This window comes from Miniopterus natalensis, chromosome 2, assembly GCF_054644295.1.
Source record: "Miniopterus natalensis isolate mMinNat1 chromosome 2, mMinNat1.hap1, whole genome shotgun sequence".
Lineage (NCBI taxonomy): Eukaryota > Metazoa > Chordata > Mammalia > Chiroptera > Miniopteridae > Miniopterus > Miniopterus natalensis.
The window spans coordinates 155639734-155665761 of record NC_142082.1 but is presented as its reverse complement, the minus strand read 5'-3'; the positions used below and the strand labels follow the sequence as shown (position 1 = coordinate 155665761).

The 26028-nt window shown below is 41.7% G+C and overlaps 1 protein-coding gene across 2 annotated transcripts in view; it reads left to right on the top strand.

Annotated features, from left to right (window-relative positions):
* RASSF8 (Ras association domain family member 8) overlaps positions 1 to 25719 on the top strand; it is a 97756-nt gene extending 72037 nt beyond the window's left edge. For both annotated transcript variants that reach the window (XM_087814752.1, XM_087814751.1), the window contains 4 exons: positions 9132 to 9334; positions 17516 to 18405; positions 20453 to 20597; positions 21644 to 25719. In XM_087814752.1, coding sequence (XP_087670878.1) covers positions 9232 to 9334; positions 17516 to 18405; positions 20453 to 20597; positions 21644 to 21765 — 1260 coding nt within the window. In that variant the 5' untranslated portion in view covers positions 9132 to 9231 and the 3' untranslated portion in view covers positions 21766 to 25719. The remainder of the gene's footprint in view (positions 1 to 9131; positions 9335 to 17515; positions 18406 to 20452; positions 20598 to 21643) is intronic.
* The last annotated feature ends 309 nt before the right edge of the window (positions 25720 to 26028 follow it).

Here is a 26028-nt window from a genome sequence, read left to right as displayed (position 1 = left end):
ATCTTGACTTCATAGATGAAAAATACATTTCTTTCTATCCTCTATTAAGTAAAATGGTGGGTTCCATTGCAGAATACCATAAATATTAAAATCAGGAAATAGATTCATTATGCCTGAATGGTGTCTATAAGGCATTGAACATAACTTGCCGTCACTCAAATGGATATAAAATCACTAATGAAGTAGCCCACATAATTCAGATTTGGAGAAGAAATGCTTCTGCCTTGCAGACAGCCTATTGTCATATAGAAAGGACACAGACACTGATGGTCCGATAACATTTGGATTCAGGTCCAAGCTCTATGCCAGCAAGAACCTCAGGGGCCATGAATGCCTTATTAAGTCTGATTTGATTATGGAACATCTGCTCTTTGCTTCATCCCAGTTCTGTGGCAACAGTTCGGTCAAATATATTATTTAGCTTAGTACTATTGGAATTTATAGCTCCCACGGCCACATCTGCTTGATTAGTTTCTCTCCTGAGCCAGGATTGGTGATCCCAATGTCCTTGCAAACTTTACCAGTAACTTTATCTTATAAAGATAAGAAACTTTTTAGTGGTTATGAGCATTACCAGATTTGGATCTGCCTCTTGCTGGCACAGTAACTTTATACGAATTACTGATTTCTCTATACCTCAGTTTCCTCATTTGTCTCATAATAATTCATGTCACATAGAGCTACAGATGGGTATAGAAAAGATTACATAAAAATACTAATATATATATATGTAAACAGTTAGCTTTGCATTTATCACATAGTCAGAGTTCAATAAGTGTTAGCTATTTACTATTTTTACTGGCTAGATTCAGTAAAAAACAAGGACGTGTTTCCCTTTGAAGTGTTGATTTACAATGAAGGTGTGAAAGTATATCTGCTTTAGGAGAAATATAACAAATCTACTTGTACTTAAATCTATCTTTTAAATACCAAGTTTTTAGTAGAAGCACATTATACCATTATTTGCTCACTGCCAATTTTCTAACAGTTGTGAAAGAGAGCATAAAATAGCACATGTAGCAGAAAGCATGACTTACTTGATGCCAGAGTTCAGGACTTTTCATGCTAAGACTTTGAAAATGTGGCCTCTTATCCCAGTCCTGGGAGCTTTATCAGCAGTTAAACCATCACAGAACTTGGCACTACACACATGCCTTCAACTATTTCTGAAGGGCCAAAAAGTAGTCTGGACCCTAGCAGAAGATATAATTGCAAAGCAGATGGCTTTTTATAGTACTCTAAGCAAGAAATGGAACCCAGTGGTCTGTTATTTTTATTTTTATTTTTTATTTTTATTTCTTAAGAGATTTTGTGCCAGTAAAATTAAGTTGCAAGGTCCCCTACTGTTCCACCTACCATAAACGTTTAAGAAAGTTAACAAGAACAGACCACATACAGGTTTTTTATGCTAATGTTCTTATATTAGTGTCACCCCCATTTTATAGTCTATTTTAACTAGAGTTCTTTACAGGAGCCACTCCCTCAGTAACATTTATACTGGGCACTTAATTTATTTCAATATATGTAAAGCTTAGTCATTTAATTTCAGATTTCAGAATAATCTGTTAATATTACAGTATTCCAAAGATTGACTCTGCTAGTTGATGGCCAGTAGGTTGCTAGCTCTGAAAGCAAGATATCTTACCCATTTTTGTTTCAGTAAACTCTTTAAAATGAGCAACTTTTACATGCCTGAAGAAAGTACCTCCATGTGCCCATCCCTCTGGCATCTGTAGGTGTGAGGAATCCGCAGCTTCTTTAAAACCCAGTAGAGCAAAATGTATTTTTTGGTGATATTTGTAGACCTGTGTCATGGGAAGAAGAATATGGCAAGGCTGGGACGGCAGAAAGGAAGGAACAAGAGCAAATGTGTGTGCCAAGATTAGTGGCAGCTGTGTTGTGGAATGGTGGCCTTCCAGTTTCAGTCGACCCAGGCTACTGCCCCTAGAGAGATTGCAACCATCAGGAATTGGCTTATGTGAGGGCTGTAAGGGCCTTTGGAGTCCTTGACCTAGACTGACTTGTATGTTTCTGTGTTGGTCTCAGTTCCTTTCCATCATTTTTGTGACATCCCTTCACACCTACTACCCATGGCTCTCTGGCTTCTCCGTGTCTTCTTTTCTAGTCTTTCCAAGGTATGATGTTGCAGGCTTTAATTCTGAAGCAAATCACTTGCTTTATTGGTGTTCTGCCAGCTAGACGTCAAAGAAGAAGTCAATTTAATAAACATATTCTTTTTTTTTAATATGTCTTTATTGATTTCAGAGAGAGGAAGGCAGAGGGAGAGAGAGAAACATCAGTGATGAGAGTCATTGATCGGCTGCCTCCTGCATGCCCCTGACTGGGGATCGAGCCCGCAACCCAGGATGTGCCCTGACCAGGAATCTGAACCGTGATCTCCTGGATCATAGGTCAATGCTCAACCACTGAGCCACACTAGCTGGGCTAATAAACATATTCTTGTGTTACCATGAGGTGTTAGAATGATTTTACAAATGGTTACCATAGTGGGGGAGCAAAAGGGGAAGAAATGACTCTTTGCTGGTGTCAATTAGTATATTAGACTGGTAAAAGGAATTATTTTGAAGCTGAGCTTGCTTTTGAGACTGGCCTTAGTTATCTCTCTGTTTTCTAATATAGTAATTGTAAAGATCCTGCTTTTTAAATTACATTTATTACATATTAATTCTGTATTTTTCCTCAGAGCTATAATTGACAGGTCAAAATTTATTCAAAGTGTTAGTTCAGAAATAAGTACCATCCTGGCAAAATACTGTATTTCTAAAAGGTTTTGATATTGTTTTATGACCTGTTGGTAACACTCCTGGGTATGGGGAAAGTCTCCATTTCTAAGTCTGGTTATGGGTTTAACATTATATATGATTTAGAAAAATATACTGTAATTGTCAATAAGCTATCTGGAGATGGGCTTTAAATAAGAAGCTCAACCAAAGGTAATGGCTCTTGTAGCACTAAATTTGATGCTAAATAAAAAACTAAAGTTACTAGTTAAATTCATTTTAAAAGTTTGTTGTTTAAAGGTAGTGCTTAATAGAAGGATCAATATTTTAATACCAATAACTTTAACTTGATCTGTACCATGTTTATTTATACTAGATGCAATTGAAATTTTTTAATATGGATGCTATTCCCTATTATCATTTCCAGTCTCCATTTAAAAACTGAGTGTTGGCTGTTCCTAGGCACATGACACAATAAAATGTCTTTATTTTCAGATGTTCTTATTAAAATAACAGTAGCATTTCTAAAAATTTGCTTTTCTATTGATTTTTCCTTCAGTAAAAAAAGTTTATAATATTTAAAAGTTATTAAATATAACTTTCCTTTTTCTTTTTCTTTTGTGTATTTCCTTTTTTTCCCTTTTTTTTGAAAATACTACAGATGACCCTTTTTCCCCCCCCTTGACCCCCTCTCCCTCCCTAAGCCTTCACCACACTATTGTCTGTGTCCATGGGTTATGCCTGTATGCATATAAATTCTTTGGTTACTCTCTCCTCACCCACCCCCACTTTCCCTCTGAGATTTGTCAGCCTGTTCCATGCTTCTGTGTCACTGAATCTATTTTGTTCATCAGTTTGTTATGTTCTTTAGATTCCACATATAAGTGAGATCATGTGATATTTGTCTTTCTCTGCCTGGCTTATTTCGTTTGGCATAATATTCTCCAGGTCCATCCATACTGTTCCAAAGTGTAAGAGATCCTTCTTCTTTACAGTTGCGTAGTATTCCATGGTGTGAATGCCCCACACCTTTTTTATCCACTCAGCTACTGATGGGTACTTGAGCTGTTTCCAGATCTTAGCTGTTATAAACTGTGCTGCTATGAACATAGGGGTGCATATATTCTTTCTGATTGGTGTTTCAGGATTCTTAGGATACATTCCTAGGAGTGGGATCACTGGGTCAAAAGGCAGCTCCATTTTTAATTTTTTGAGGAACCTCCATACTGTTTTCCATAGTGGCTGCACCAGTCTGCATTCCCACCAGCAGTGCACTAGGGCTTCCCTTTCTCCACACCCTCGCCAACACATGTTGTTTATGGATTTGTTGATGGAGCCATTCTGACAGGTGTGAGGTGATACCTCATTGTGGTTTTAATTTGCATCTCTCTGATGATTAGTGACCTTGAGCATTTTCTCATGTGTCTCTTGGCCATCTGTATGTCCTCTTTGGAGAAGTGTCTATTCCGGTCCTTTGCCCATTTTCATTTCCATACACAGAACTAGCTTTTGTTGAATTCATACTTTTTGCCAAGCCCCATCTGTACTAGGTATATTTTTAAAAAAAAAAGACATTCTGTTTTTTATAATTGCCACTTGAAAAGTTATGCATCTCGAATTGAGTCACAGAAAGTAGTAGACTCAGAATTTGAACTTGGTGCATGCTGTTTCTGCTAATCAATGTTCCCTTGGAAAAAAAATAGCTTATTCAAGGAAGTAGTTTTTAGTGATGTTTTGTGAACTTAAAGAAAATGCCCAAAATCTTTGCTTTGTATTTAAGGCAAGAGTTAAAATTTATCATAAATATGCAAACATTTCTATAAAAGTAAATAAGGATGTAATCTTCCAAAATTAGAGGAATAATTTGTTGATGCTGAAAAATGAGCCCGACCATTAGACACTCATTTTGCTGGCATGTGCATCTGAGTTAAAACTGTAGTTTCTTACCATAATTTAGTTGGGTTACCTCTTGTCTTTGTCCTGCAATGGCAGGTTGGTGCATGTTGCCTGATCGTTATTGATAGAAATATATTTCCAGCGGGTGATAAACGAGATTTCTTAGTGTAACTTGGGACATTTTGAAAACATTTATTTGAGAACAGTGAATCCTTTTGGAGAAGCCTGCTTTATTTATTATTTAGTTTCTTTATTCATCCCAGTTTTGAATATATGTCCCTAAATTACTAGGTTTTTGACCTTGGGAGACTTATTTAAGCTCTCTGAGAGTCACTTCTCTCATCTTTAACATGAGGTTAATACCACCTAACTTGCTTGTGTCTTGTGTCTCATTTGTTGTGTTGTGGTGAATAAATGAGACACAGTATACCGTGCTTAGCACTAGCAAGTACTCATGCCGTTCCTTGCCATAATTGCAGAATGGTCACTTGATCATGTAATATTTGGAAAATGTTAAATTGTTGCATGTGTTTGAATACTGTGACCTGAGGATGATGAAGAGTAGAGGAAAAGGCATGGGTTTATTGGATTTAGTAATTAATATGCAGAGATTGCTTAGCTTTGAACTTTTAAAACATGCTATCAGCCTTGGCTGGGTGGCTCAGTTGGTCGGAGCATCATCCCCTACACTGAAAGGTCATGGACTTGATTCCTGGTTTGGTCACATAAGGAAGGCAACTGGTCAGTGTTTTTCTTTCACATCAGTGTTTCTCTCTCTCTCTCCCTCTCTCTCTCTCTCTCTCTCTCTCTCTCTCTCTCAAAATCAATAAAAAACAACATATCCTCAGGCGAGCATTAAAAAACAAACAAATCGTACTATCAAAGAAAAAATCCTATGATTTAGATGAGTCTCTAAAAAGAAAAATATAAAACCCATCCTTAGGAGTTGGCTCAGGCAGTCATAGCAGTCAAGACTTCATTTAAGAGAGAGAAAAGTTTGGGTTCTATTAAATTTTCTCCTTTGTTCTATATTGTTCCTACTAAAGTTTTAAACAGTTGTGTCCATCACCACCTCTAGATGACTCAAAATACATTAAAGGGCTGGCAGAAATCTCATTTTATATATAGGCATATTTTTCAGAAGTTGGTAATTTGTGTCCTGTAGTTCAGCAGGGTATTTTATTGGCATTGTGCCCCCTTTTCACACCCCACCCCCCATGCTAAGTCACTGTAAGTTTAACAAAGATCAGTTAGTTTCTCCACTATGGGCTCAGAACCTTTATCTTGCTGTGCACTGTCTCCCAGAGACAGTGTTAGGAAATGTTTCCCAAATTGTTGGACTGTGGAATCTTATCTTCCCATGCACATCTCACGGGACTTCCGTTGTCGAGAATTCATTTTGGGCACTGGCTGGTGTGGCTCAGTTGGTTGGAGTGTCATCCTGTACACTGAAAGGTCGCAGGTTCCATTCCCAGTCAGGGTAGATACCCAGGTTGCACATTTAATCGTGCAGTTGGGGTGCATATGGGAGGCAATTGATTGATGTTTCTCTCACTCCCTCTCTTGGTCTCCTTCTCTCTGTCTCCCCAAATGCAGGTGCTTAATCCCAATAGGCTTTTAAGATAATAAGTGGTTCTTAGCTAAAGAACACTTGTTCAGCAGTAGCATGTTACTTAATAAACCTATTTCTTCATTATCAAAATTATTAAAATAATAGTAGTTTGAATATAGAAACTTCATAATGAAAACACTAACTCACCTATATTAATATCCTTACAGTAGAACCTTACTTCTACCTGCGTCACTGTTTCCATGGAAAAAATTATGCGAAATTCCAACTGAGATTCCAAAGCCTTTTTTCCCCCTGAGCCTTTAGTTCCAACGATGACCAGTCCATCACAGTTACCTACAATGTAGGATTTGATTTTTCCCTCTAGCCTAGTTCTGGAGCTGGGAATAGAACTTTAGGAGTTGGACTTTGGAGGGTCTTGAAGGAAAGAGCAGGGTGGCAGCTCCTAGAAGGGAGTTCTAGGGGCCACTGCTGGGAAGATAGATTCTTTAAATGACCATTCTCATGAATGACACCCTGATTTTTAAGGAAGCTAGGGATGATTGTTAGTACAGCCCCAACCTTGGCAGAAGCCATGTACTAAAAACTGGCCCTCCTAGGAATAAAATTTGGGACCGTGTGGTTCATTGATCTGATCCATGAAGGCATTTCCTACCGTCCTTAACCATTCAGGGTTGAAAGGTGCTTGTGGTGTTAAAACCAAACAGCAGACATTGGTCTTGTCTGCGATGACCCGTGGGAGGAAGTCTCTGATCAGGTGGTTAAATGCCCTGCACGTTTGTATTAACTAGGCAGTGCTCTTCACGCCGTGTTTCCCACGTCACTGTTCTCTGTGATAAGTAACAGACGGACGTGTGTTTCGTGTTTGTTTGTGTTCACTTAATGATTAAAAGCTCAAGGTGAAACAGTGATAATTTAGATGGGAAAGTATCTGGTAGCACACGAAAACCTGTATAGAAAATAAAGATGAGCCTCATAAGTTTCTGTGAAATGACAGGTCTCTTGTGGGGAAGGGAGACTTTTAATGAGATCTGATGTCTTTCTTGTTAGATTTCCCAAGTTTAATGACAAATAAGGGACTAGATATTCAATAGATTTTAATGCAGCTGAGTTTTTTTTAAATTCAGTTGTTTTATTTATTTTAATAAAATAATTTAATTTTAATATATTAATTTAATACGATATATATTGTTTGGCCATTTTTTAATCTTAATTTTATTCCAAGAAAGAATGGTACATATTCTAATTTTAGTAGAGTGCCTAGCAGAGAAGGTAACAAATTTTAAGTCGGAACTCTTCTGTTTCCGTTCCTTAAATGTCCTCTAAACGGACTGGGGACAGTAGTGTATAAACCTCTTACCTGACGTGTAGAGTGCACACCAGCCTACTAAAGGCTCAGAGAAATCTCCACGTAAAGAAACTTGTTTGACTCTGTTTACTGCGTTTCTTACAATTCTTTGGCTTCAGAACCCCCTTTCCCCCGAAACTAACAGCTCACAGGACTTCATGGCGAGGCGCAGTTGCGGGCACCAGCCTGTCCCAGGCAGCGGGCCTCTCTCTGCTCCATGGGGTTAGGAGCCACCTAGCAGTGCAGAGCTTGTGGCCTGCTGCGAAATACCACTCGGCCGGGCCTTTCCCTTGTTTTCAGGATGCAAGAACTATTTTTGTGACTTCCCCGGAGAAAGTAGGAGTATTATTAGGTTTATTCTCCTTCAACTCACATGTATTCTGACTCATCTACCCAGGTGGCCAGGTGGCCTAGAACTGTCTTAGGACCTTTACGAGAATGTACAAGGACTAAGCTACTGTTTGTCGTCAATACTATTTTACAAGAAAAAAATTTAGGGTTTTTAAAATAAGCTTCTTAATAAGTCATTAATCTCACAACACCGGTTCTGTTGTAAACCCCTAAACAAATTCATGTTCTTTCTAATTAAACAGTGTTTATTACACCTTGTAAACTTTAACTTTTTTAAAAAACAGCAAAGAAACAGGACGATCACAAGGACAATGGACAAACAAATCATAGTTGATGACAGATTTAATGCAGGAAGAGCTGAGATTTTCAAAATCCACAGGAAAAGGAGTTGTGTGTAACTGATCTTTAGCAAGCGCATAACAACACTAATGAATAGAGGAATCAAGGCATTTGATCTGGCTGTAGGAGAATGTGGAAGCTCTGCCTGGCACACAGTGCAGCTGAACAGAAAAATCAAACACAGGGAGCACAGCAGGTGTAACAAAAGGTTAAGGTTTATATTATTGGAATAACTTAGAATTTAAAGAAATTATCAAACCCTAATTAAATCAGTGAGAAAAAGACTTATATAGGAAAGTTGTCAGCCATCAAAGGATTTCATTTCCTGCAGCCGGTACTCTCTGTGCCCCCCTGAGCCTTATGCTGCGCTTGGTGTTGGGGTTTGAGTGGTGAAGACGGCACGCTCGGCCCTTCAGGGAAGAGAAGAGGGGCCACAGGGAGCCAAGGAGTGCAGTGGAGTTGTGCAGATACCTCTACAAATGCTGCCAGGGCTGTAGAAACTGGTTCAATTACATATGATTCCTAAAATGACAAAAGCTTTTTTTGTATTTCTCTTTAACCTCAGGAATGATTCTAATGAAATAATTTTTTTAAAAAAAGAAACAGCTTATATGTTGAGCAATAGGGCTTAGTCAAGTAAATGAGATTTATTTACCCAATAGAGAGTGACTTTATCATTACAATTATAATAATGAAAACAGTAGTGTTATGAAACAATGTTGTGACAGGTGGATGTAGTTGCATTCATGCAGCAGAATTCGGTCCTGTAAAATAAGCACATGGTCATTAATGACAAGATTATCACATATTTAAATTTGTGTAATATTTACATACTAGAAGAAATACTAAGATTCACTCCATTAACTATGTGTTTTCCTCTTTTTAGCTGACTACACAGACTGCCTTCTCCGTGTTTCCATAGTCAGACATGACCTGACACCTTTCATGACCAGTCTCAGGGCCCTTGGGTGACTGGCTGGTACACCATGGAACTTAAAGTATGGGTGGATGGAGTTCAGAGGATTGTTTGTGGGGTCACCGAAGTCACAACTTGCCAAGAGGTCGTAATAGCCTTAGCTCAAGCGATAGGTAAGTGAAATCCCGGGGTGTCTGAGATAAAATGGTTTATGGGTCCTGTTGTGGTTTGTTCGTTTGTTCTAAATATAGATCTCTAGTGGTGTTTGTTCATTTGGTTTCATGAGACATCTCACAAGCACACTTTTACTTCTTACTGTTCCCTGTGCTTAGGTAAATCTGTAAAGACTCTGGTTTCTGTTTCCCCCCATATTATACTAATCTTGAGTCTAGGGTCTGTGCTGTCTTCTCTTCTGCTGTTTATCCTAAACAATAATTTTGGGAACTAAAGATGTCAAAACCTAGAGTCCTAGTTCCAGAACCCTCATTAGGAAAAATCCTATTTATTGTTTTTTCTTTATACTTTTAGAAAAGAAAGTGCAACAAATTAAATAACATGCTTCTTCACTAGAAAGATAATGTGTACTTTTTAAATCTTATTATATAATGAAGACAAAGTTGTTAAGTATGTGCTTACTGGCTCTATCTTACTCAGTTACCCTTTTGCAGCTTTTCTTCTTATTTACTCCCAGTTTATCTTTATCACATTTCATGTGTGTTTTTAGTTGCTTTAAGTTAAATCCTTTTGAAACATGATGAAGGCATAAACACCTGCATTGGAAAAGCCAACAGTGTGGGTTCAAGTTCATATTTGCATCTTAAATCCATTATTCAGCAAATATGTATTAAGAGGAAACTGTGTTCAGCACCATGCTAGGTGCTCGGTGCCTCTTTGTGTTTGAGCTTCTTATCAAAAGTTTATTTTGTGTCATACTGGTTTATATCGAAAGCATGTCAGATTAGCTCAGGATTGAAACAGGTCAGCTTAACATTTTGTACAGACAGTTGTGCCGCCTGCACTGTGGCAGATGCACTGTTAGAAGCTGGCAATGCCCTATACAGAGACAGAGGCTTTCTTTTGGTTTTGCCTTAAATACTGTATAGCACACTCCTGTCTCAAACAGTGCTGAAAATCCCAGGCTTTCACATCTAACAAAATGTTCCTGCAGTTGGGACTAATACTGTATTATGGACTTAAGCTTATTTATTAAAGAGGGGAGAATTAAGGTATTTCATTTTATTTCATATTCTTTGCAACTAACTTTAATATTTGTCCCTTTGAAGAGTTTCACATAATTTATTTGAATTAAAATATTCAGGGTGTGTGTGTGTGTGTTTTCCCTGCTTAGTGAAAACTAGGATTAGCAAGTGTCAAACCTAACTTTGTTATATTTGAGAATCAAGCCACGAGCAGTAGTAAAAACAAATGAACAAAAACAAAAGTCGGGGTACTTGAGGAGTGTGGCAAGCTACATCTCTTCATGTGGTAACTACATTCTCTACACAGAATTTCAAGGGGAAAATGCCCAGAAGTACCAGGTGTGAGTTTATTCATTTGGACTAAGGAGTGTACTTGTCTGTGAGCAAGCTAAAAAGAAGTTTTAACGGAATCTGTTCCCCATTTTTTGCTTCCTTAAGAACTCAGTCCAGACCTGTTTTGAAAAGTTGACAGCTTGAATATGGATGTTTTATATTTCTCCAAACTTGGCTCAGCACTCTTTTTCTATATCATAAATACTTCATTGAATTCAGAATTCATCTAAGAGATGACTCAACTGGCAGCCAGCCCAGGGCTGTGGATCCTTGCTTCTATTCTGCCATGAGATTGTCTCCACATCAAATGCACTATGCTTCTGATAAACGCTTAAATATTTATCTGCCTCATAATGAGAGTTACTGGTATTCAGTCTAAACAGTAGATGAAACTTTTATACTATTTGACCTATTTTCTACTATAAGAAATAATAGAGGGTTTATTAATTAGGGAAAATTGCTGTTGTAACAAACCACCCCAGAATTTCTGTGGCTTAACCCAGTAAAAGTTTAGCTATGCTGTTAGCAGAGTATGGACTGGCTGCACGTTTCTAAAAAATTTAGTGAAGCAACTTGTAGACTGGTTTCTTGGGTTTAAGGCCAACTCATGGTAGCTATATATATATATATATACACATATATATATGCACACACACACACACACACACACCCCCAAAGCAGCAGGTTTGCCTCCCACTCAGAGCACATGCCCAGGTTTCGGGTTCAGCCCTCGGTGGGGCCAGTGCGAGAGGCATCCCGTGCTTCCCCCTCACATCAGTGCCCCCCTCTCTTTCCCCTCTCGCCCTCCAGTGTGTAGCTAACAAGAGATTGGAGAGGAAAAGGGGAGGAAGAGGCTGGGGGGCTGAGGGAAGGGTTTCTGCTTCACAGCCCTTTGGTGCCTAGTGTCATTTAAGGTGGTGATGACTCGGAACTGTCCTGTGTTCACACATAGCCTCCGGTCCCGGAGCGCCTTCGAGGGAGGCGAGCGCCCGCGTTCCGTGGGAACATGGGCCAGGGCCGGGGCCCGAGGCGAGCGCCCGCCTTCAGTGGGCACAGGGGCAGGGCGAGGCCCCGAGGCGAGTGCCCGCCTTCAGTGGGAACAGGGCCAGGGCCGGGGCCGCGAGGCGAGCGCCTGCCTTCAGTGGGCACAGGGGCAGGGTGAGGGCCCGAGGCGAGCGCCCGCCTTCAGTGGGCACAGGGGCAGGGCCGGGGCCCGAGGCGAGCGCCCGCCTTCAGTGGGAACAGGGGCAGGGCGAGGCCCCGAGGCGAGCGCCCGCCTTCAGTGGGAACAGGGGCAGGGCGAGGCCCCGAGGCGAGCGCCCGCCTTCAGTGGGCACAGGGGCAGGGCCGGGGCCCGAGGCGAGCGCCCGCCTTCAGTGGGCACAGGGGCAGGGCCGGGGCCCGAGGCGAGCGCCCGCCTTCAGTGGGCACAGGGGCAGGGCCGGGGCCCGAGGCGAGCGCCCGCCTTCAGTGGGCACAGGGGCAGGGCCGGGGCCCCGAGGCGAGCGCCCGCCTTCAGTGGGCACAGGGGCAGGGCGAGGCCCCGAGGCGAGCGCCCGCCTTCAGTGGGAACAGGGGCAGGGCCAGGGCCCGAGGCGAGCGCCCGCCTTCAGTGGGCACAGGGGCAGGGCCGGGGCCCGAGGCGAGCGCCCGCCTTCAGTGGGCACAGGGGCAGGGCGAGGCCCCGAGGCGAGCGCCCGCCTTCAGTGGGCACAGGGGCAGGGCCGGGGCCCGAGGCGAGCGCCCGCCTTCAGTGGGCACAGGGGCAGGGCCAGGGCCCCGAGGCGAGCGCCCGCCTTCAGTGGGCACAGGGGCAGGGCGAGGCCCCGAGGCGAGCGCCCGCCTTCAGTGGGAACAGGGGCAGGGCGAGGCCCCGAGGCGAGCGCCCGCCTTCAGTGGGAACAGGGGCAGGGCGAGGCCCCGAGGCGAGCGCCCGCCTTCAGTGGGAACAGGGGCAGGGCGAGGCCCCGAGGCGAGCGCCCGCCTTCAGTGGGAACAGGGGCAGGGCGAGGCCCCGAGGCGAGTGCCCGCCTTCAGTGGGCACAGGGGCAGGGCCGGGGCCCGAGGCGAGCGCCCGCCTTCAGTGGGCACAGGGGCAGGGCGAGGCCCCGAGGCGAGCGCCCGCCTTCAGTGGGCACAGGGGCAGGGCCGGGGCCCGAGGCGAGCGCCCGCCTTCAGTGGGAACAGGGGCAGGGCGAGGCCCCGAGGCGAGCGCCCGCCTTCAGTGGGCACAGGGGCAGGGCCGGGGCCCCGAGGCGAGCGCCCGCCTTCAGTGGGCACAGGGGCAGGGCCGGGGCCCCGAGGCGAGCGCCTGCCTTCAGTGGGCACAGGGGCAGGGCCGGGGCCCCGAGGCGAGCGCCCGCCTTCAGTGGGAACAGGGGCAGGGCCGGGGCCCCGAGGCGAGCGCCCGCCTTCAGTGGGCACAGGGGCAGGGCGAGGCCCCGAGGCGAGCGCCCGCCTTCAGTGGGAACAGGGGCAGGGCGAGGCCCCGAGGCGAGCGCCCGCCTTCAGTGGGAACAGGGGCAGGGCCAGGGCCCGAGGCGAGCGCCCGCCTTCAGTGGGAACAGGGGCAGGGCGAGGCCCCGAGGCGAGCGCCCACCTTCAGTGGGAACAGGGGCAGGGCCAGGGCCCGAGGCGAGCGCCCGCCTTCAGTGGGAACAGGGGCAGGGCCAGGGCCCGAGGCGAGCGCCCGCCTTCAGTGGGAACAGGGGCAGGGCCAGGGCCCGAGGCGAGCGCCCACCTTCAGTGGGAACAGGGGCAGGGCCGGGGCCCCGAGGCGAGCGCCCGCCTTCAGTGGGAACAGGGGCAGGGCGAGGGCCCCGAGGCGAGCGCCCGCCTTCAGTGGGAACAGGGGCAGGGCCGGGGCCCGAGGCAAGCGCCCACCTTCAGTGGGCACAGGGGCAGGGCGAGGCCCCGAGGCGAGCGCCCACCTTCAGTGGGAACAGGGGCAGGGCCAGGGCCCGAGGCGAGCGCCCGCCTTCAGTGGGAACAGGGGCAGGGCCGGGGCCCGAGGCAAGCGCCCACCTTCAGTGGGAACAGGGGCAGGGCCAGGGCCCGAGGCAAGCGCCCACCTTCAGTGGGCACAGGGGCAGGGCGAGGCCCCGAGGCGAGCGCCCACCTTCAGTGGGAACAGGGGCAGGGCGAGGCCCCGAGGCGAGCGCCCGCCTTCAGTGGGCACAGGGGCAGGGCCGGGGCCCCGAGGCGAGCGCCCGCCTTCAGTGGGAACAGGGGCAGGGCGAGGCCCCGAGGCGAGCACGCTCCTCCCCGAGGCGCGTGTTGCACTCAGCTGCCCCAGCGGAGTCGGCTTCCAGACGCATCTTACACTGAGCTCTCTGGGTTTGGTACCTAACCCTTCTTCCTCTTCTCTGGAGACCCCTCCAAAGTAGGGGTGCCCTGCTTGTTTACCTTTCTTGCACCCTTGCTTTGCCTAATGTAGGTACTTAATAAAAGTTTCTAGGGCAGTGCGGAGGCAACCGGCCAGTGCTTCTCACATCTCCCTCTCCGCCCCCCTGCTTCCTTCTCTTAAAGAAGTATAAGATGATAGATAGATAGATGATAGATAGATAGATAGATAGATAGATAGATAGATAGATAGATAGATAGATAGATAGATAGATAGATGATAGATAGATGACAGATAGATAGATGATAGATAGATAGATATCGATGATAGATGATAGATAGATAGATAGATATCGATGATAGATGATAGATAGATGATAGATATTGATGATGATAGATAGATAGATAAATAGATGATAGATGATAGATAGATAGATGATAGATAGATATGGGTGAGTGTGTATATATTCCTCACCTGAGGATGTTTTTATTGATTTGAGAGAGAGAGAGAAAGGGATGGGGGGGGAGAGAGAGAGAGAAACATCGATGTGAGAGAGAAAATGGATTGGTTGCCTCCCATACATGCCCGGACCAGGAAACAAACCCAAACTAGGTATGTGCCCTGACCGGGAATCAAACCCACAACCTTTTTTGTGTATGGGACAGTGCTCCAACCAACTGAGCCACCGGCCAGGGCTAGTCAGTATTTTATTTACCATTACGTAATGTGACACACAGTGCTAGGTGCCAAAACGGCTTCAATTGCAAATGGCACAGATAGATGATAGATGAAAGATGATATAGATAGATGATAGATAGATAGATAGATAGATAGATAGATAGATAGATAGATAGATAGATAGATAGATAGATGATAGATAGATAATAGATAGATATTCCTTTTTATTAGTTTTAAGGCTACATCAAGGTAGTATGCAAGGTAGAACTAAATGTATCCATTTAATAAAATGCTCTAAAGGGAGCTTTTCAGGAGAAATTTGAATTTATCTAAATCAAATAGGATCTGTAGAGTCTTGCCAAATATAGGTATTAGAAACAATGATTATGGGATTTAATTCTTACATAAACTATCTAAAACTCAATTTCTATAATAAAATCAAAGCTATTCATTTACCTTTTTAAAAACCTTTTTTATATTACTGGATGGAATCTTTTCTCTTTCTTTTCTTTTTTTTCTTAATTGTACTAAATGTGCATTATTTAACAAAAGGGAAAAACTGGCAGTAAAAGTAATTCTAAATAATCTTCTACCAAGACATTCTCAAAGGGCAACAGTACCATTAAGCATTGGAAAAGTCAGGTTTATGTTTAATTATGACTGTATTCGAGTCTTTAAAACTTTTAATTTAGCTTGAATAGTTTAACGATTCAGTTTTCTTTTTAAAGACACTTCATTGGCCTGACCGAATTAGATAGGCCTAGTCTAACCCCTCCTGTGACCGATGCGGACCCAGAGGTCCAGCGGCAGGAGTGGATCCTAAAAGTAGTTAAAAAGCAGCAGAGCCAGGAACACAAAGTGCTGTGATCATTGAAGCAGTGTGTTCCTTGCACATTTGTCATGTGGCTTTTCTTGGGGTGATTCCAGTAATTTTTAACCTGAAAATTGTTACAAACCAATCAATATGCTAAGGCTTTCTTTTCATTCCCTTTGTTTGCCCAGGTATTTTGAGAATAACCTAATATTTGTGTAGCACTTTTCAGTTTTACAAAACATTTTTATATTTGACATCTCACTTGACTCTCACAGCAACACTGTCAAGTAAGAAAATACACTCACCTTGTTGATGAGGAAACGGAAGGAAATGTAATAAATTGTGCAAATCATGTAAATGGATGGCCGAGGCAGATCTGAATACAGGCCTTCCTACTCCAAAGTTTTTCCTTCTGCTCCTGTGTAGCTTTACAGGGTTGGGAGTTGCTGAAAGTTGCTTCAGGATTTTGTTAAAGTCAGATTATCCCTATTTAAAGGAGGTCCCTGGTCAGCCCTTTCATTATGCAACAGTGTCTTTAATAAAGGCTGCCATGTACTGAGCACCTGCTATGGGCCAGGTGTCGTGGTACGTGCTTTACCGCACTTGACTCTATTATAACCTGTGAGGCTCTGCTACTCTCCTCATATAGAAGTAAAATTCTGCTGCTTCCAGTAAGTAATTTACCCAGAATTAAGTCTCCAGTGTGTTTGCCCCCAACTCTCCAACTTTTCAGGTTCCCTTAACAGAGCACATTGCATGTGCTCAAAGCAGTATCATTCCTCATGTGCTGCTTCAGAATTGCATCCATGGGTGTTCATAGTTACATATCCAGATCTCTACTTAGTGACACAGTAATTGAGAAAATGCTTCTGTTGGTTTAGAAGCTCATGAAATTGAAAAAGAAGGCAGGGAAAATCAGTCAGTAGCTATATATGCAAGTATTATAATTGCTAGGTAGCAGGGTCAGTTTTTTTCTTTCTCATAACATTAACTACTAATGGACACTTCTTTTCATTGAGATATAATTAACATATAACATTATATTAGTTTCAGGTGTCATCTGATGGACAACCTTAACAAAATTCATGTAATCCATCTGAACCACTCACCTTAAATGGAAATATTGAGGAAGTATATTCATGCTAATGGCATTATATTGTCTTCTGAAACTTAATCTTCCATAATTACTAGTTAGGTTCAGTGTGTTTTTTTTTAATTTAAATGTGAGTTTATTCTGTTTTTGCTTTTAATACTATTTTTGCCTTTTAAATATTTTAGAGGGATCTTTGAAGCTATTACTATCAAAATGGAACAAAACTTTTCTTCAGGCCCCTCTTTTTTATGTGAAATTATTTTGAAGGGTTGTTTTTAGTGAGGTGATTTATTTTATTTGCCACAGGTGTGCAGGAAGACACCAGCTGTGGAAACTATGGGTTTGCCAAGGCCTCGTGGGGAGACAGGAAAGACCTGTCCAGCTGCCTGTTAGCTGAGCAGCAGGTTCCCCACTGGCTTCCTGTCTCCTTTGAGGTGGAGAAATGGGCCTCCAACCTCCCCAAGTCCTAATGAGTAGAGAAAGCAGAGGATTACAAAGTGGAAGTTTATTCAGGTTTTGGAGTGCTACCTGGTTCCTGGGAGCAGCCCTCCCGGCTTCCAGGGGGCATCCTAGTGTCCTCCTTTGTTTCAGAGGGAGGTCTTGCTCCGAGCAAGAAGGTCTAGGCCATCAGGTACTTGACAAGAGTATAAGATTCTCACTGAAGTTTCAAGTATAAAGTTGAATTTCTAAGCAAGTCTGAAGAGTATATGCAGTTCACATCCTGTGAGTTTGTGTTGTTACACATCTCAAAGAGTTCAGTGTCTTCAAGTGAAAGTTTCACAGGCGGCATGGATCAGACCTTGATGCTAATCAAGAAGACTATCAAATAGCATCATTTATATCATTCTTTTAGCTATCGCATGTGACAGTATATTGTTATCTTTTCTTGTCTAGGTCGAACTGGAAGGTACACTCTGATAGAAAAATGGAGAGACACTGAGAGACATTTGGCACCTCATGAAAATCCCATCATATCCTTAAACAAATGGGGGCAGTATGCTAGTGACGTGCAGCTTATTTTACGTCGGACGGGGCCCTCTCTCAGTGAGCGGCCCACTTCCGACAGCGTGGCGCGAATTCCTGAAAGAACTTTATACAGGCAGAGTTTGCCCCCCTTAGCCAAACTGAGGCCTCAGGTTGACAAATCAATCAAACGCAGAGAACCTAAGAGGAAATCATTAACATTTACAGGAGGCGCCAAAGGATTAATGGACATTTTTGGAAAAGGCAAAGAAACTGAATTTAAGCAAAAGGTGCTAAATAACTGCCGAACGACAGCAGACGAATTAAAGAAACTGATCCGTTTGCAGACAGAGAAGCTTCAGTCCATTGAGAAAGAGCTGAAGTCAAATGAAATAGAGATACAGTTTTGGGAGCAAAAATACAGTTCTAACCTTGAAGAGGAAATTGTCCGCCTGGAGCAAAAGATCAAAAGGAATGATGTAGAAATTGAAGAGGAGGAATTTTGGGAAAATGAATTACAGATTGAACAGGAAAATGAAAAACAGCTGAAGGATCAACTTCAAGAAATAAGACAGAAAATAACAGAGTGTGAGAGCAAATTAAAGGACTATTTGGCTCAGATCCAGACTATGGAAAGCGGTCTGGAGGCAGAAAAATTGCAACGGGAAGTCCAGGAGGCACAGGTCAATGAAGAAGAAGTTAAAGGAAAGATCGGAAAGGTCAAAGGGGAAATTGACATTCAAGGCCAGCAGAGCCTGAGGCTGGAAAATGGCATTAAAGCTGTGGAAAGATCTCTTGGACAAGCCACCAAGCGATTGCAGGTAAGTACATGTGTTTCATCTATTGAAAAAGAATTAATATATTTTTGACATCTCTAATGACTAGCCATTTTCTCTTACATTTAAAGTTAGACACCTGCCTTAGTGTATAACTTTTTTAGAAATCTTGTGATTTACAATCAAGCTCAGGTGTGAGACCAAAACAAAGGTGAGCGCTAAAGCCCTGCTGATCCTTGCTCCAGGGAAGGGGCTGTCTTACTGTGGCGGCTGCCGCCTTAGGTAATCCCGATATAGGAGAAGGGAATCTCAGCTGGGATGGACACTAAGGATGCCATAGTGAATGTGACCTTCTTTTAGAGATAGGGAAACCCGAGGCTGAAAGAGATTACCAAGGATTGGATTACCGAGGATCGAAAGGCTAGTTGGCTGCTCATCTGTACGGAAACAGTCCCGTTCCCTTTTCCCCTCTCCAGGTTACCTCCTTTGCTTCCTGAGGAGGGGGCACAAAGCCTTCTCTCTGATTTTTCTCCCTCTCTGCAGTTGGAGTATAAGAACATTTATAGATCATCACATATACCCTGATCACTCAACTTACATTCTTGGATACCCATTCTTGAAAAGGCAATGTGGTGATGTTACGGGAGTTGATATGAGAAAGACACACAGTTGATCATAACAGGCTACTTAAATTTAAACTAATTAAGATTAAATAATATTCCATAAAGCTGTTTACAACTATTAAGTAAACGTAAGGTGGCTTTTAGTCACAGCTGGCCACGTTTCAGGTGCTCGGCGTCGCGTGTCTAGTGCGTCCCGTACTGGACAGTGCAGGCATGGAAGCTTGCTGCCCAGAGTGCGGTCATGAGGCTTCGGGCACACTGGCTAGAAGTTCACAGTCCACGTTATAACAAGATCTCCAGTCAGTACCTGTGACACTGCAGTTTGAGAAGAGCTGCCTTAGAGTATGAACCATTCCAGAAGCCGAAAAAGCTAAGGTTTCAGGAAGATCTCATGTGATTTCTCCATCATTAACTATATGTCGTGAGAGATGAAACTGCTCTCCCCCCTCCAATTTTGAAAATCAGTAATTTCTCAATAGAAGGTTGCTAACCTCTGATTTGTCAGTATTTTACTATTTGAATTCATTTTGACACTTCAAGGGTACAATTGGAAATTGTGTTGCCTTTGAAAAGACAGTATTACTTACAGGAAACACTAATTTATGACAGTCATTGCTAGTAAATCCCACTACCTAGTGAAAGATACCTAATAGTCAAACTAGCAACATACCTCCAAGTACCCCCTACCCTCAAAGCAAGTAAACAACCACTCTTTCCCTATGGTTGTCTTTCCTGCTGCTTCCAAACCCTCAGACACACCCTGCCTAGGTGGGGCCTTGACACTTTTTCTTCGAGTACAGAAAAGGAGAGGAAGGAGAGAAAATCCATTTAAATCACAGAATGCCTCTCCTTGCTTTCAGACTCTTCCAGCTGTCCAAACTTGATCTCTCTTCTTTAGGGCTCTGCAATTCTCAAAACTGTCTTCTCCAAAGATTTAAAAACCCCATAGTGAGAATCCTGTGGGAATCGTGCTTTCCTCTTGCTATCCTATAAATTTCAGTAACAGATCTCATGAGAACTTAAACAGTTTACAGAAAGCAAGAACTCTGCATCTCATGGACCAAAGGACTATTCATTTTGCAGTCAGTTATGAAGGGGATAACAGGGAAATTTAATTGTTAACAGCTTAGCAAGATTACTGTAAGCACTGGAATGGATGGAAACTAGTATTTTATTGATGAATATTTATAGACATGTATTTATTTCATCAGGTGCATAATATATTCCTAACAAAGGAAATCATCACATTTAAGGGGCCAGGCTAGCCTGTCTTTTGTTTGCTTATTTTTGGGCCCATGCACACAGAAAGTGACCTCTTTAGCCCCTTGTATGGCTGTTACCCAGACTTGTTAAATTCTCTCCTGTGAGACGAGTATCCCACATTCAGCCCTGCAGCTGATGGACTGTCACCAGGATGGCTGGCCAATCCCAAATCCTCAAATTTAAAAAAAATTGTAACTTCTTTCTAGGACAAAGAACAAGAACTGGAGCAGTTGACTAAAGAGCTGCGGCAGGTCAATCTCCAGCAGTTTATCCAGCAGACAGGGACAAAAGTAACCGTTTTGCCAGCGGAGCCTATTGAAGTAGAGGCCTCACATGCAGACCTAGAAAGGGGTAAGATGTTGAGAAATCTGCTTTTTTTTTTTTTTCTTTTTTCAACTTTATTCTCACCAGTTAACTTTACATAGACTTCTGGCATTCAGTAAAAGTGTTAGTCTAACAATTCAAAGCTAATTCTCTTGGGGCATTTAAAAAAAATTTTGATGTACTCACTGTTTCTGGGGAAAAGCAATAATATTTAAGTTATTTGTTTACTTAAATGAGCATGAAATCACCAAATCTTATATCATTTTCCTGAAGATTGCATGAGTCATAGTCTATTTGAGTTTTAGCTTCTGTCTGTTCCTAATGTCCCTTCTTCCTCTCCTAAAATTAATTAATTTGAGCTGATATTTAAAAGACACTTCTAGCTTATTTCACTTAGCATAATATTCTCCAGGTCCATCCATACTGTCCCAAAGGGTACGAGATTCTTCTTCTTTACAGCTGCGTAGTACTCCATGGTGTAAAGAAAAATATCACATGATCTCACTTATACGGGGAATCTAAAGAACGTAATAAACTGATGAACAGAATAGATTCAGTGACATGGAAGCATAGATGAGACTGATGAATGTCAGAGGGATGGAGGAGGGCGGGTGGGTAGAGGGGGAGAGAGTAACCAAAGAATTTATATGCATATATGCACAACCCAAGGACACGGACAATGGTGGGGAGAGGGACTGGGGAGGGGGAAGGAACGGGGGGGAACAGGTCATTGGGGAGAAAAAGGGACATCTGTAATATTTTAAACAAAAATAAAATTTAAATAAATAAATAAATAAAAGACACTTCTAAATCAGTATATGAATGTGGTATGAACAACCAAGAAAGAAGCAAATTGCTTACCTTCTGGAAAGATCATTAACTGTTCAAATCACTGAAAACTCGGTTTATCAGCTGAGAGTGTCAAGCAGAGTTAGCCTTCTTCTGTCACCCCCGGACCCACAGGGGATTGTAATTGTCACTGTATGTTCCTTAGGGCAAGAAAAGTTCTAATTTTTCCTATTGCTAAGTACTCAAGCTGATGAGTACATCCGATGACTCTATTTCCTGTTTAGAGGCAGCCTTCCAGTCTGGGTCCCTGAAGCGGCCTGGTTCGTCTCGGCAGCTCCCCAGTAACCTTCGGATCCTGCAGAATCCTATTTCATCTGGTTTCAATCCCGAAGGCATATATGTATAACGTCTTTAGGAGAGAGACCCAATAAAGGTACCACGGACAGTAAAAATTCTTTCTTTGTTTTGTGCCAATGACGAACAGAGATGTATTTCACAAGCCACCATATCTTTTTCTGTCCTAAATTGCATACCACTCGGAGCCATACCTTGTGCACTGATGCTAAAGAACAAAGAAACTGTTTCCACACATCAACAGTGTTGACATTTTTATCCAGCAGCTGTAATGCAAAGCCTTCGTTTTTATTTGTAGCATTTTGAGAGCTTTAGAGAAGTATTAAACTGTGTGTATACATAAAAAAACCGTGACTTAAGATTGAAGAGAAGTATGTGACTGGCTTAGTTTAATTTATTCCATGTAATCAATTACTGTGTGAATGTTGATGTTTTACTGTTTTTTATTAATACTTACATACTGTGTGATTATGACTGTGTGTGCATGTGGCCAGACTCCAGCGTGCATTGCTGATTTTACAACTACGCAAGTGTCATCGGGTGCTCCGCCGTCGAAGCTGACTCCGAAAGAGCCCACGTACATTTACTTTGTGAACTTGTCCTAGCCATTGCTTAGTTGGGTGAAATAATTCAGCTTTTCTTTTTAATCTGGGGTTTAATCTTTTCTTTACAATATTTTCAGTATTTGAATGACTACATACCAGAACAGGAGTATTTTCATGACGTAAATTATATGTTTAAATGGTTTGCAGTGCTTCCAACACTGTTGAACGGAGATGTGAATGCTGAACATCTACCCAGACAGGCGCGGGGTTCCTGATACATTCTGCCCTGCCTTATGGTTTTCCTCGCGTGGATCCTCAGAGTCGCCATATGTATAAGTTAGAGGTATCTGAGGACCAGGGCAGTCTAGTTTAGGAAGGTTGTTTTAAGTGATGTATTTTTTAAATAACCCACTTCATTTGTGTGGTCTTTTGGTGTCAGCACCCACGGGTAAGGTGTTAGTTACTTGCACACTATTTGCTCTGTACATTATGGACTATTGCGATCTCTCCAATCACTTAAATAGCAAGAAAGTAGGTTGGAGTTAGGTACTTTTTACCAAGGACATAAAGTTAAATTCAGTGTTTGTTTTCATTTTTGAGCTTGACTTTTATAGGACGTTAATCTCCATTTGTACACATATTTTCTTATTTATAACACCAAAAATGAGTCAGCACCCCTCCCATGAGTAGTGATTTAACTAATAAGACTCACAATATCTAAATGGATATGGTCAGATACCTCTGAGCCATTTTTACATTCCCTCTGATCAGAATTTGGTACAACTTAATTAAGAGCTTTTTCTGAAATTAATAGTTTTTAATTCACAGAAAAATACATTCTCTGTATTCCATGCAACAGAGTAATGGTGGATTAGTATATTAATGCCATGGTAACAATAAAAGATGTAAGTTGTAGCTTATGCATGAGGGCAACTTTGGATGTTTTAACACATTTGACTTATTTTTGCTTTAATGAATGCTGAGAATGCTGCTATATTTAGGTTTCCAATGGAAAGTTATAAGAATGGCTATGAAAATACATAGAAGCTTCTAGACAACTGAAAGTGATAATGCAGAGTTGCCTTTTCTAGTTCAGCTAAATGGCAGACTTCAACTAAAGGTATTACTTTCTTTGGATTCTTGGAGTTATTGAGTTGACTTGCCATTGTTACTATTTTGCAAATAACTTGAGAAGTAAATGATTTTTACCTAAATAAGAATCATTTTTGCTCTCAATTTATACACATCTGCTCTCAATTTATAATAGATATTTCATATCTACATATGATTAAAAATTATGAGAATTAAAAAATCAAAGTAATTTGTAGATTTTGTGACAATAATGATGTATGGATGCCTGACATACGCCTTATTTTCAAAGGGTTCCATCCTGTACTGAGTCATTTTGTTACTGTTACTCAGAGAAGTCGTGGTCTTATTCACAAAGAAAAATATTTTTATAAACTGATCGCATTCTGTTTAAATCAAAGTGTGAAACTAAAGATATATTCAGCGTGGCATGCCATGAGAAACATAAGTCAGTACCCAAATCTGTTGATGTAAATTCTTATCAGCATTAATAACTAGAGACTGGCAGCGCCCTTCCACCTTAGTGGTCTTGGGTTCCCCAGCCTTGTATCACAGGTAACCTCTCTGACAACTTCATCTGAGTTTATGATCTAATTACATATAAAAATACTATTTCCTAGATGAGAAGAGTATATAAACATGAACTTGATGAATACAATGAGCAGCTGTACTTTTTAATCAGTTATATTACTTCCAGAAGCACACCTCTAAGAAATATTTTCTAAGTCTTTTTTTAAAATAGTGCAAAGAAAACTCATTTCTCTAGAACATCTTTAAAATATTTTAGTTGTTCCTAATCACTTTTATCCATTGTGAATATAAATGAGTTAGATTAAGTGCCACATCTTTGGATATATTGGGGGCGAGGGGCAGCAATGGTATATAAAAATACCAAATATAAAATTTTGAATCTGGGGAATATTCAGGTTCTAAAGGCTAAATTAGGTGACAACTTCTTTGTTACTGTACTGCAAATTCTTTTGTTGTGATTTCCTACAAGTATTAAATACATTAGAAGATAATTTTTTTACCAAGGAATAATTTGAAATAGCATTAGTATATATGACCCTTTGAGCATCTGTCATCCACATAGAATGGCCTGCTGTGGGCTGCCACAGTCCTTTTGTGGTTCTTATAAGATACTTTGGTCCATTAGCATTTGTTTTTCATCTTGATGCACAGGGGATTTACATGTGAAGCTTCAGCTTCCCCAAGTCCTCACTAAACTAACCCTCAATTCCCATAGTTCAAGTTAGTCGTCATTAGTCATAAACCAGAGCTAACACAAGACTCTTACAGTAAAAATATAAGGCTTATGGTGTGAAATGTGAATTTTAACAGTGTTCAAGAGGAGCAAATAAGCATTTGCTTCTGGAGCATAAATAATTTTTTTATCTGCATTAAAAGAAAATTTTCTTTGTGAATAAGAGCAAAACTGTCTTTAGAAAAAAGAAACTTTATTGAAACCTTTTCTGTGAACATCTTTCCAAATTAAAACTATAATAATGAATTGAGGAAATAAAAACCGAAAAGCGAAAACTCTTGACTCCAGTTGTGTGGCGGGCGCGTGGGCAGATGGGCGGTTCCCGGTGTGCATTGCCTCTGAAAAATTGGGCCTTAATTTATATGTAAATAACAGTGTTGTGTTCACATCCCTCTTCTACCTGCTACGTTGTCTTTATTAGTCCATATTGTATAAAATTTTGCTCGTGTTACTTTTATATTATATCCATTTTTTTAATTGCGTGTTTATACTATTTGCTGCAGTATTTTTAAGTTTTGGGTGAAGGCCATCAGCTGTATGGAGAAGACAAAACAATCACTATTTATTCAGTATTGCTGCTTTACATTTCCAGAATAGCTTCCATGCCGGGACAGTGGCTGCTTGAAAGCTGCAGGAGCTCTATTCCAATGCATTTTATATATTTTTAGAACCAAATAAATGCAGATAACTATTTAGTATACTAATTATATTAAACCAGCAGAAATATAAAGGCAATAAAGTATATACATATATATATATGGGGGGAAGGGAAAGATTAAAAAATAGGTTTACAGCCAGACACGGTGATAGCCCTAAATGTATTGCTCAACCTGTCTTTCTTTATTGACCCAACAAGGATTTGAGTTGCTGCAGCTTTAAACAGAAAATTGCCACGTTCGCTACTTGTGGACACATAAGTATGCTTTTAGTACTGCTTTGCGTATGTACAAATAAAATATCTGTAGTCTGTATTATATGTAATTATTCTTTTCTTTTGACTCTCACTTCAAAATGTATGTTTTCTGATTATTATCATGAGCTGTAAAACAAAAGATCAATATCTGATATTCTCCCAAGTAATAAATTTTCAGGATTCATTGGGGCATTACCTGGCTGGCTTGTTTCTTATGTGTTTAATATTTTTAAATGTAATTTTATTTCCTTTCAAAGATGCCAAAGAGATTAAGTCCGCATATCAGTAACACAAGATTCATTTTTCTAAAAGTAATGTTAGTATAACTAAAGAATTACCTGTTGCTGGAAAGGTAGCTGCTTCATGCAAGTGAAACAGAATTGGGAAACTAAATGCCTCCCTTTTATTTCAAAAGTGAAAGAAAAAAGTGATTTTCACTGCAGCTCTTTATTCCCAGATCTTCAAAACCATAAGTGACAGGAAGAAAACTAACACTTTAGTACC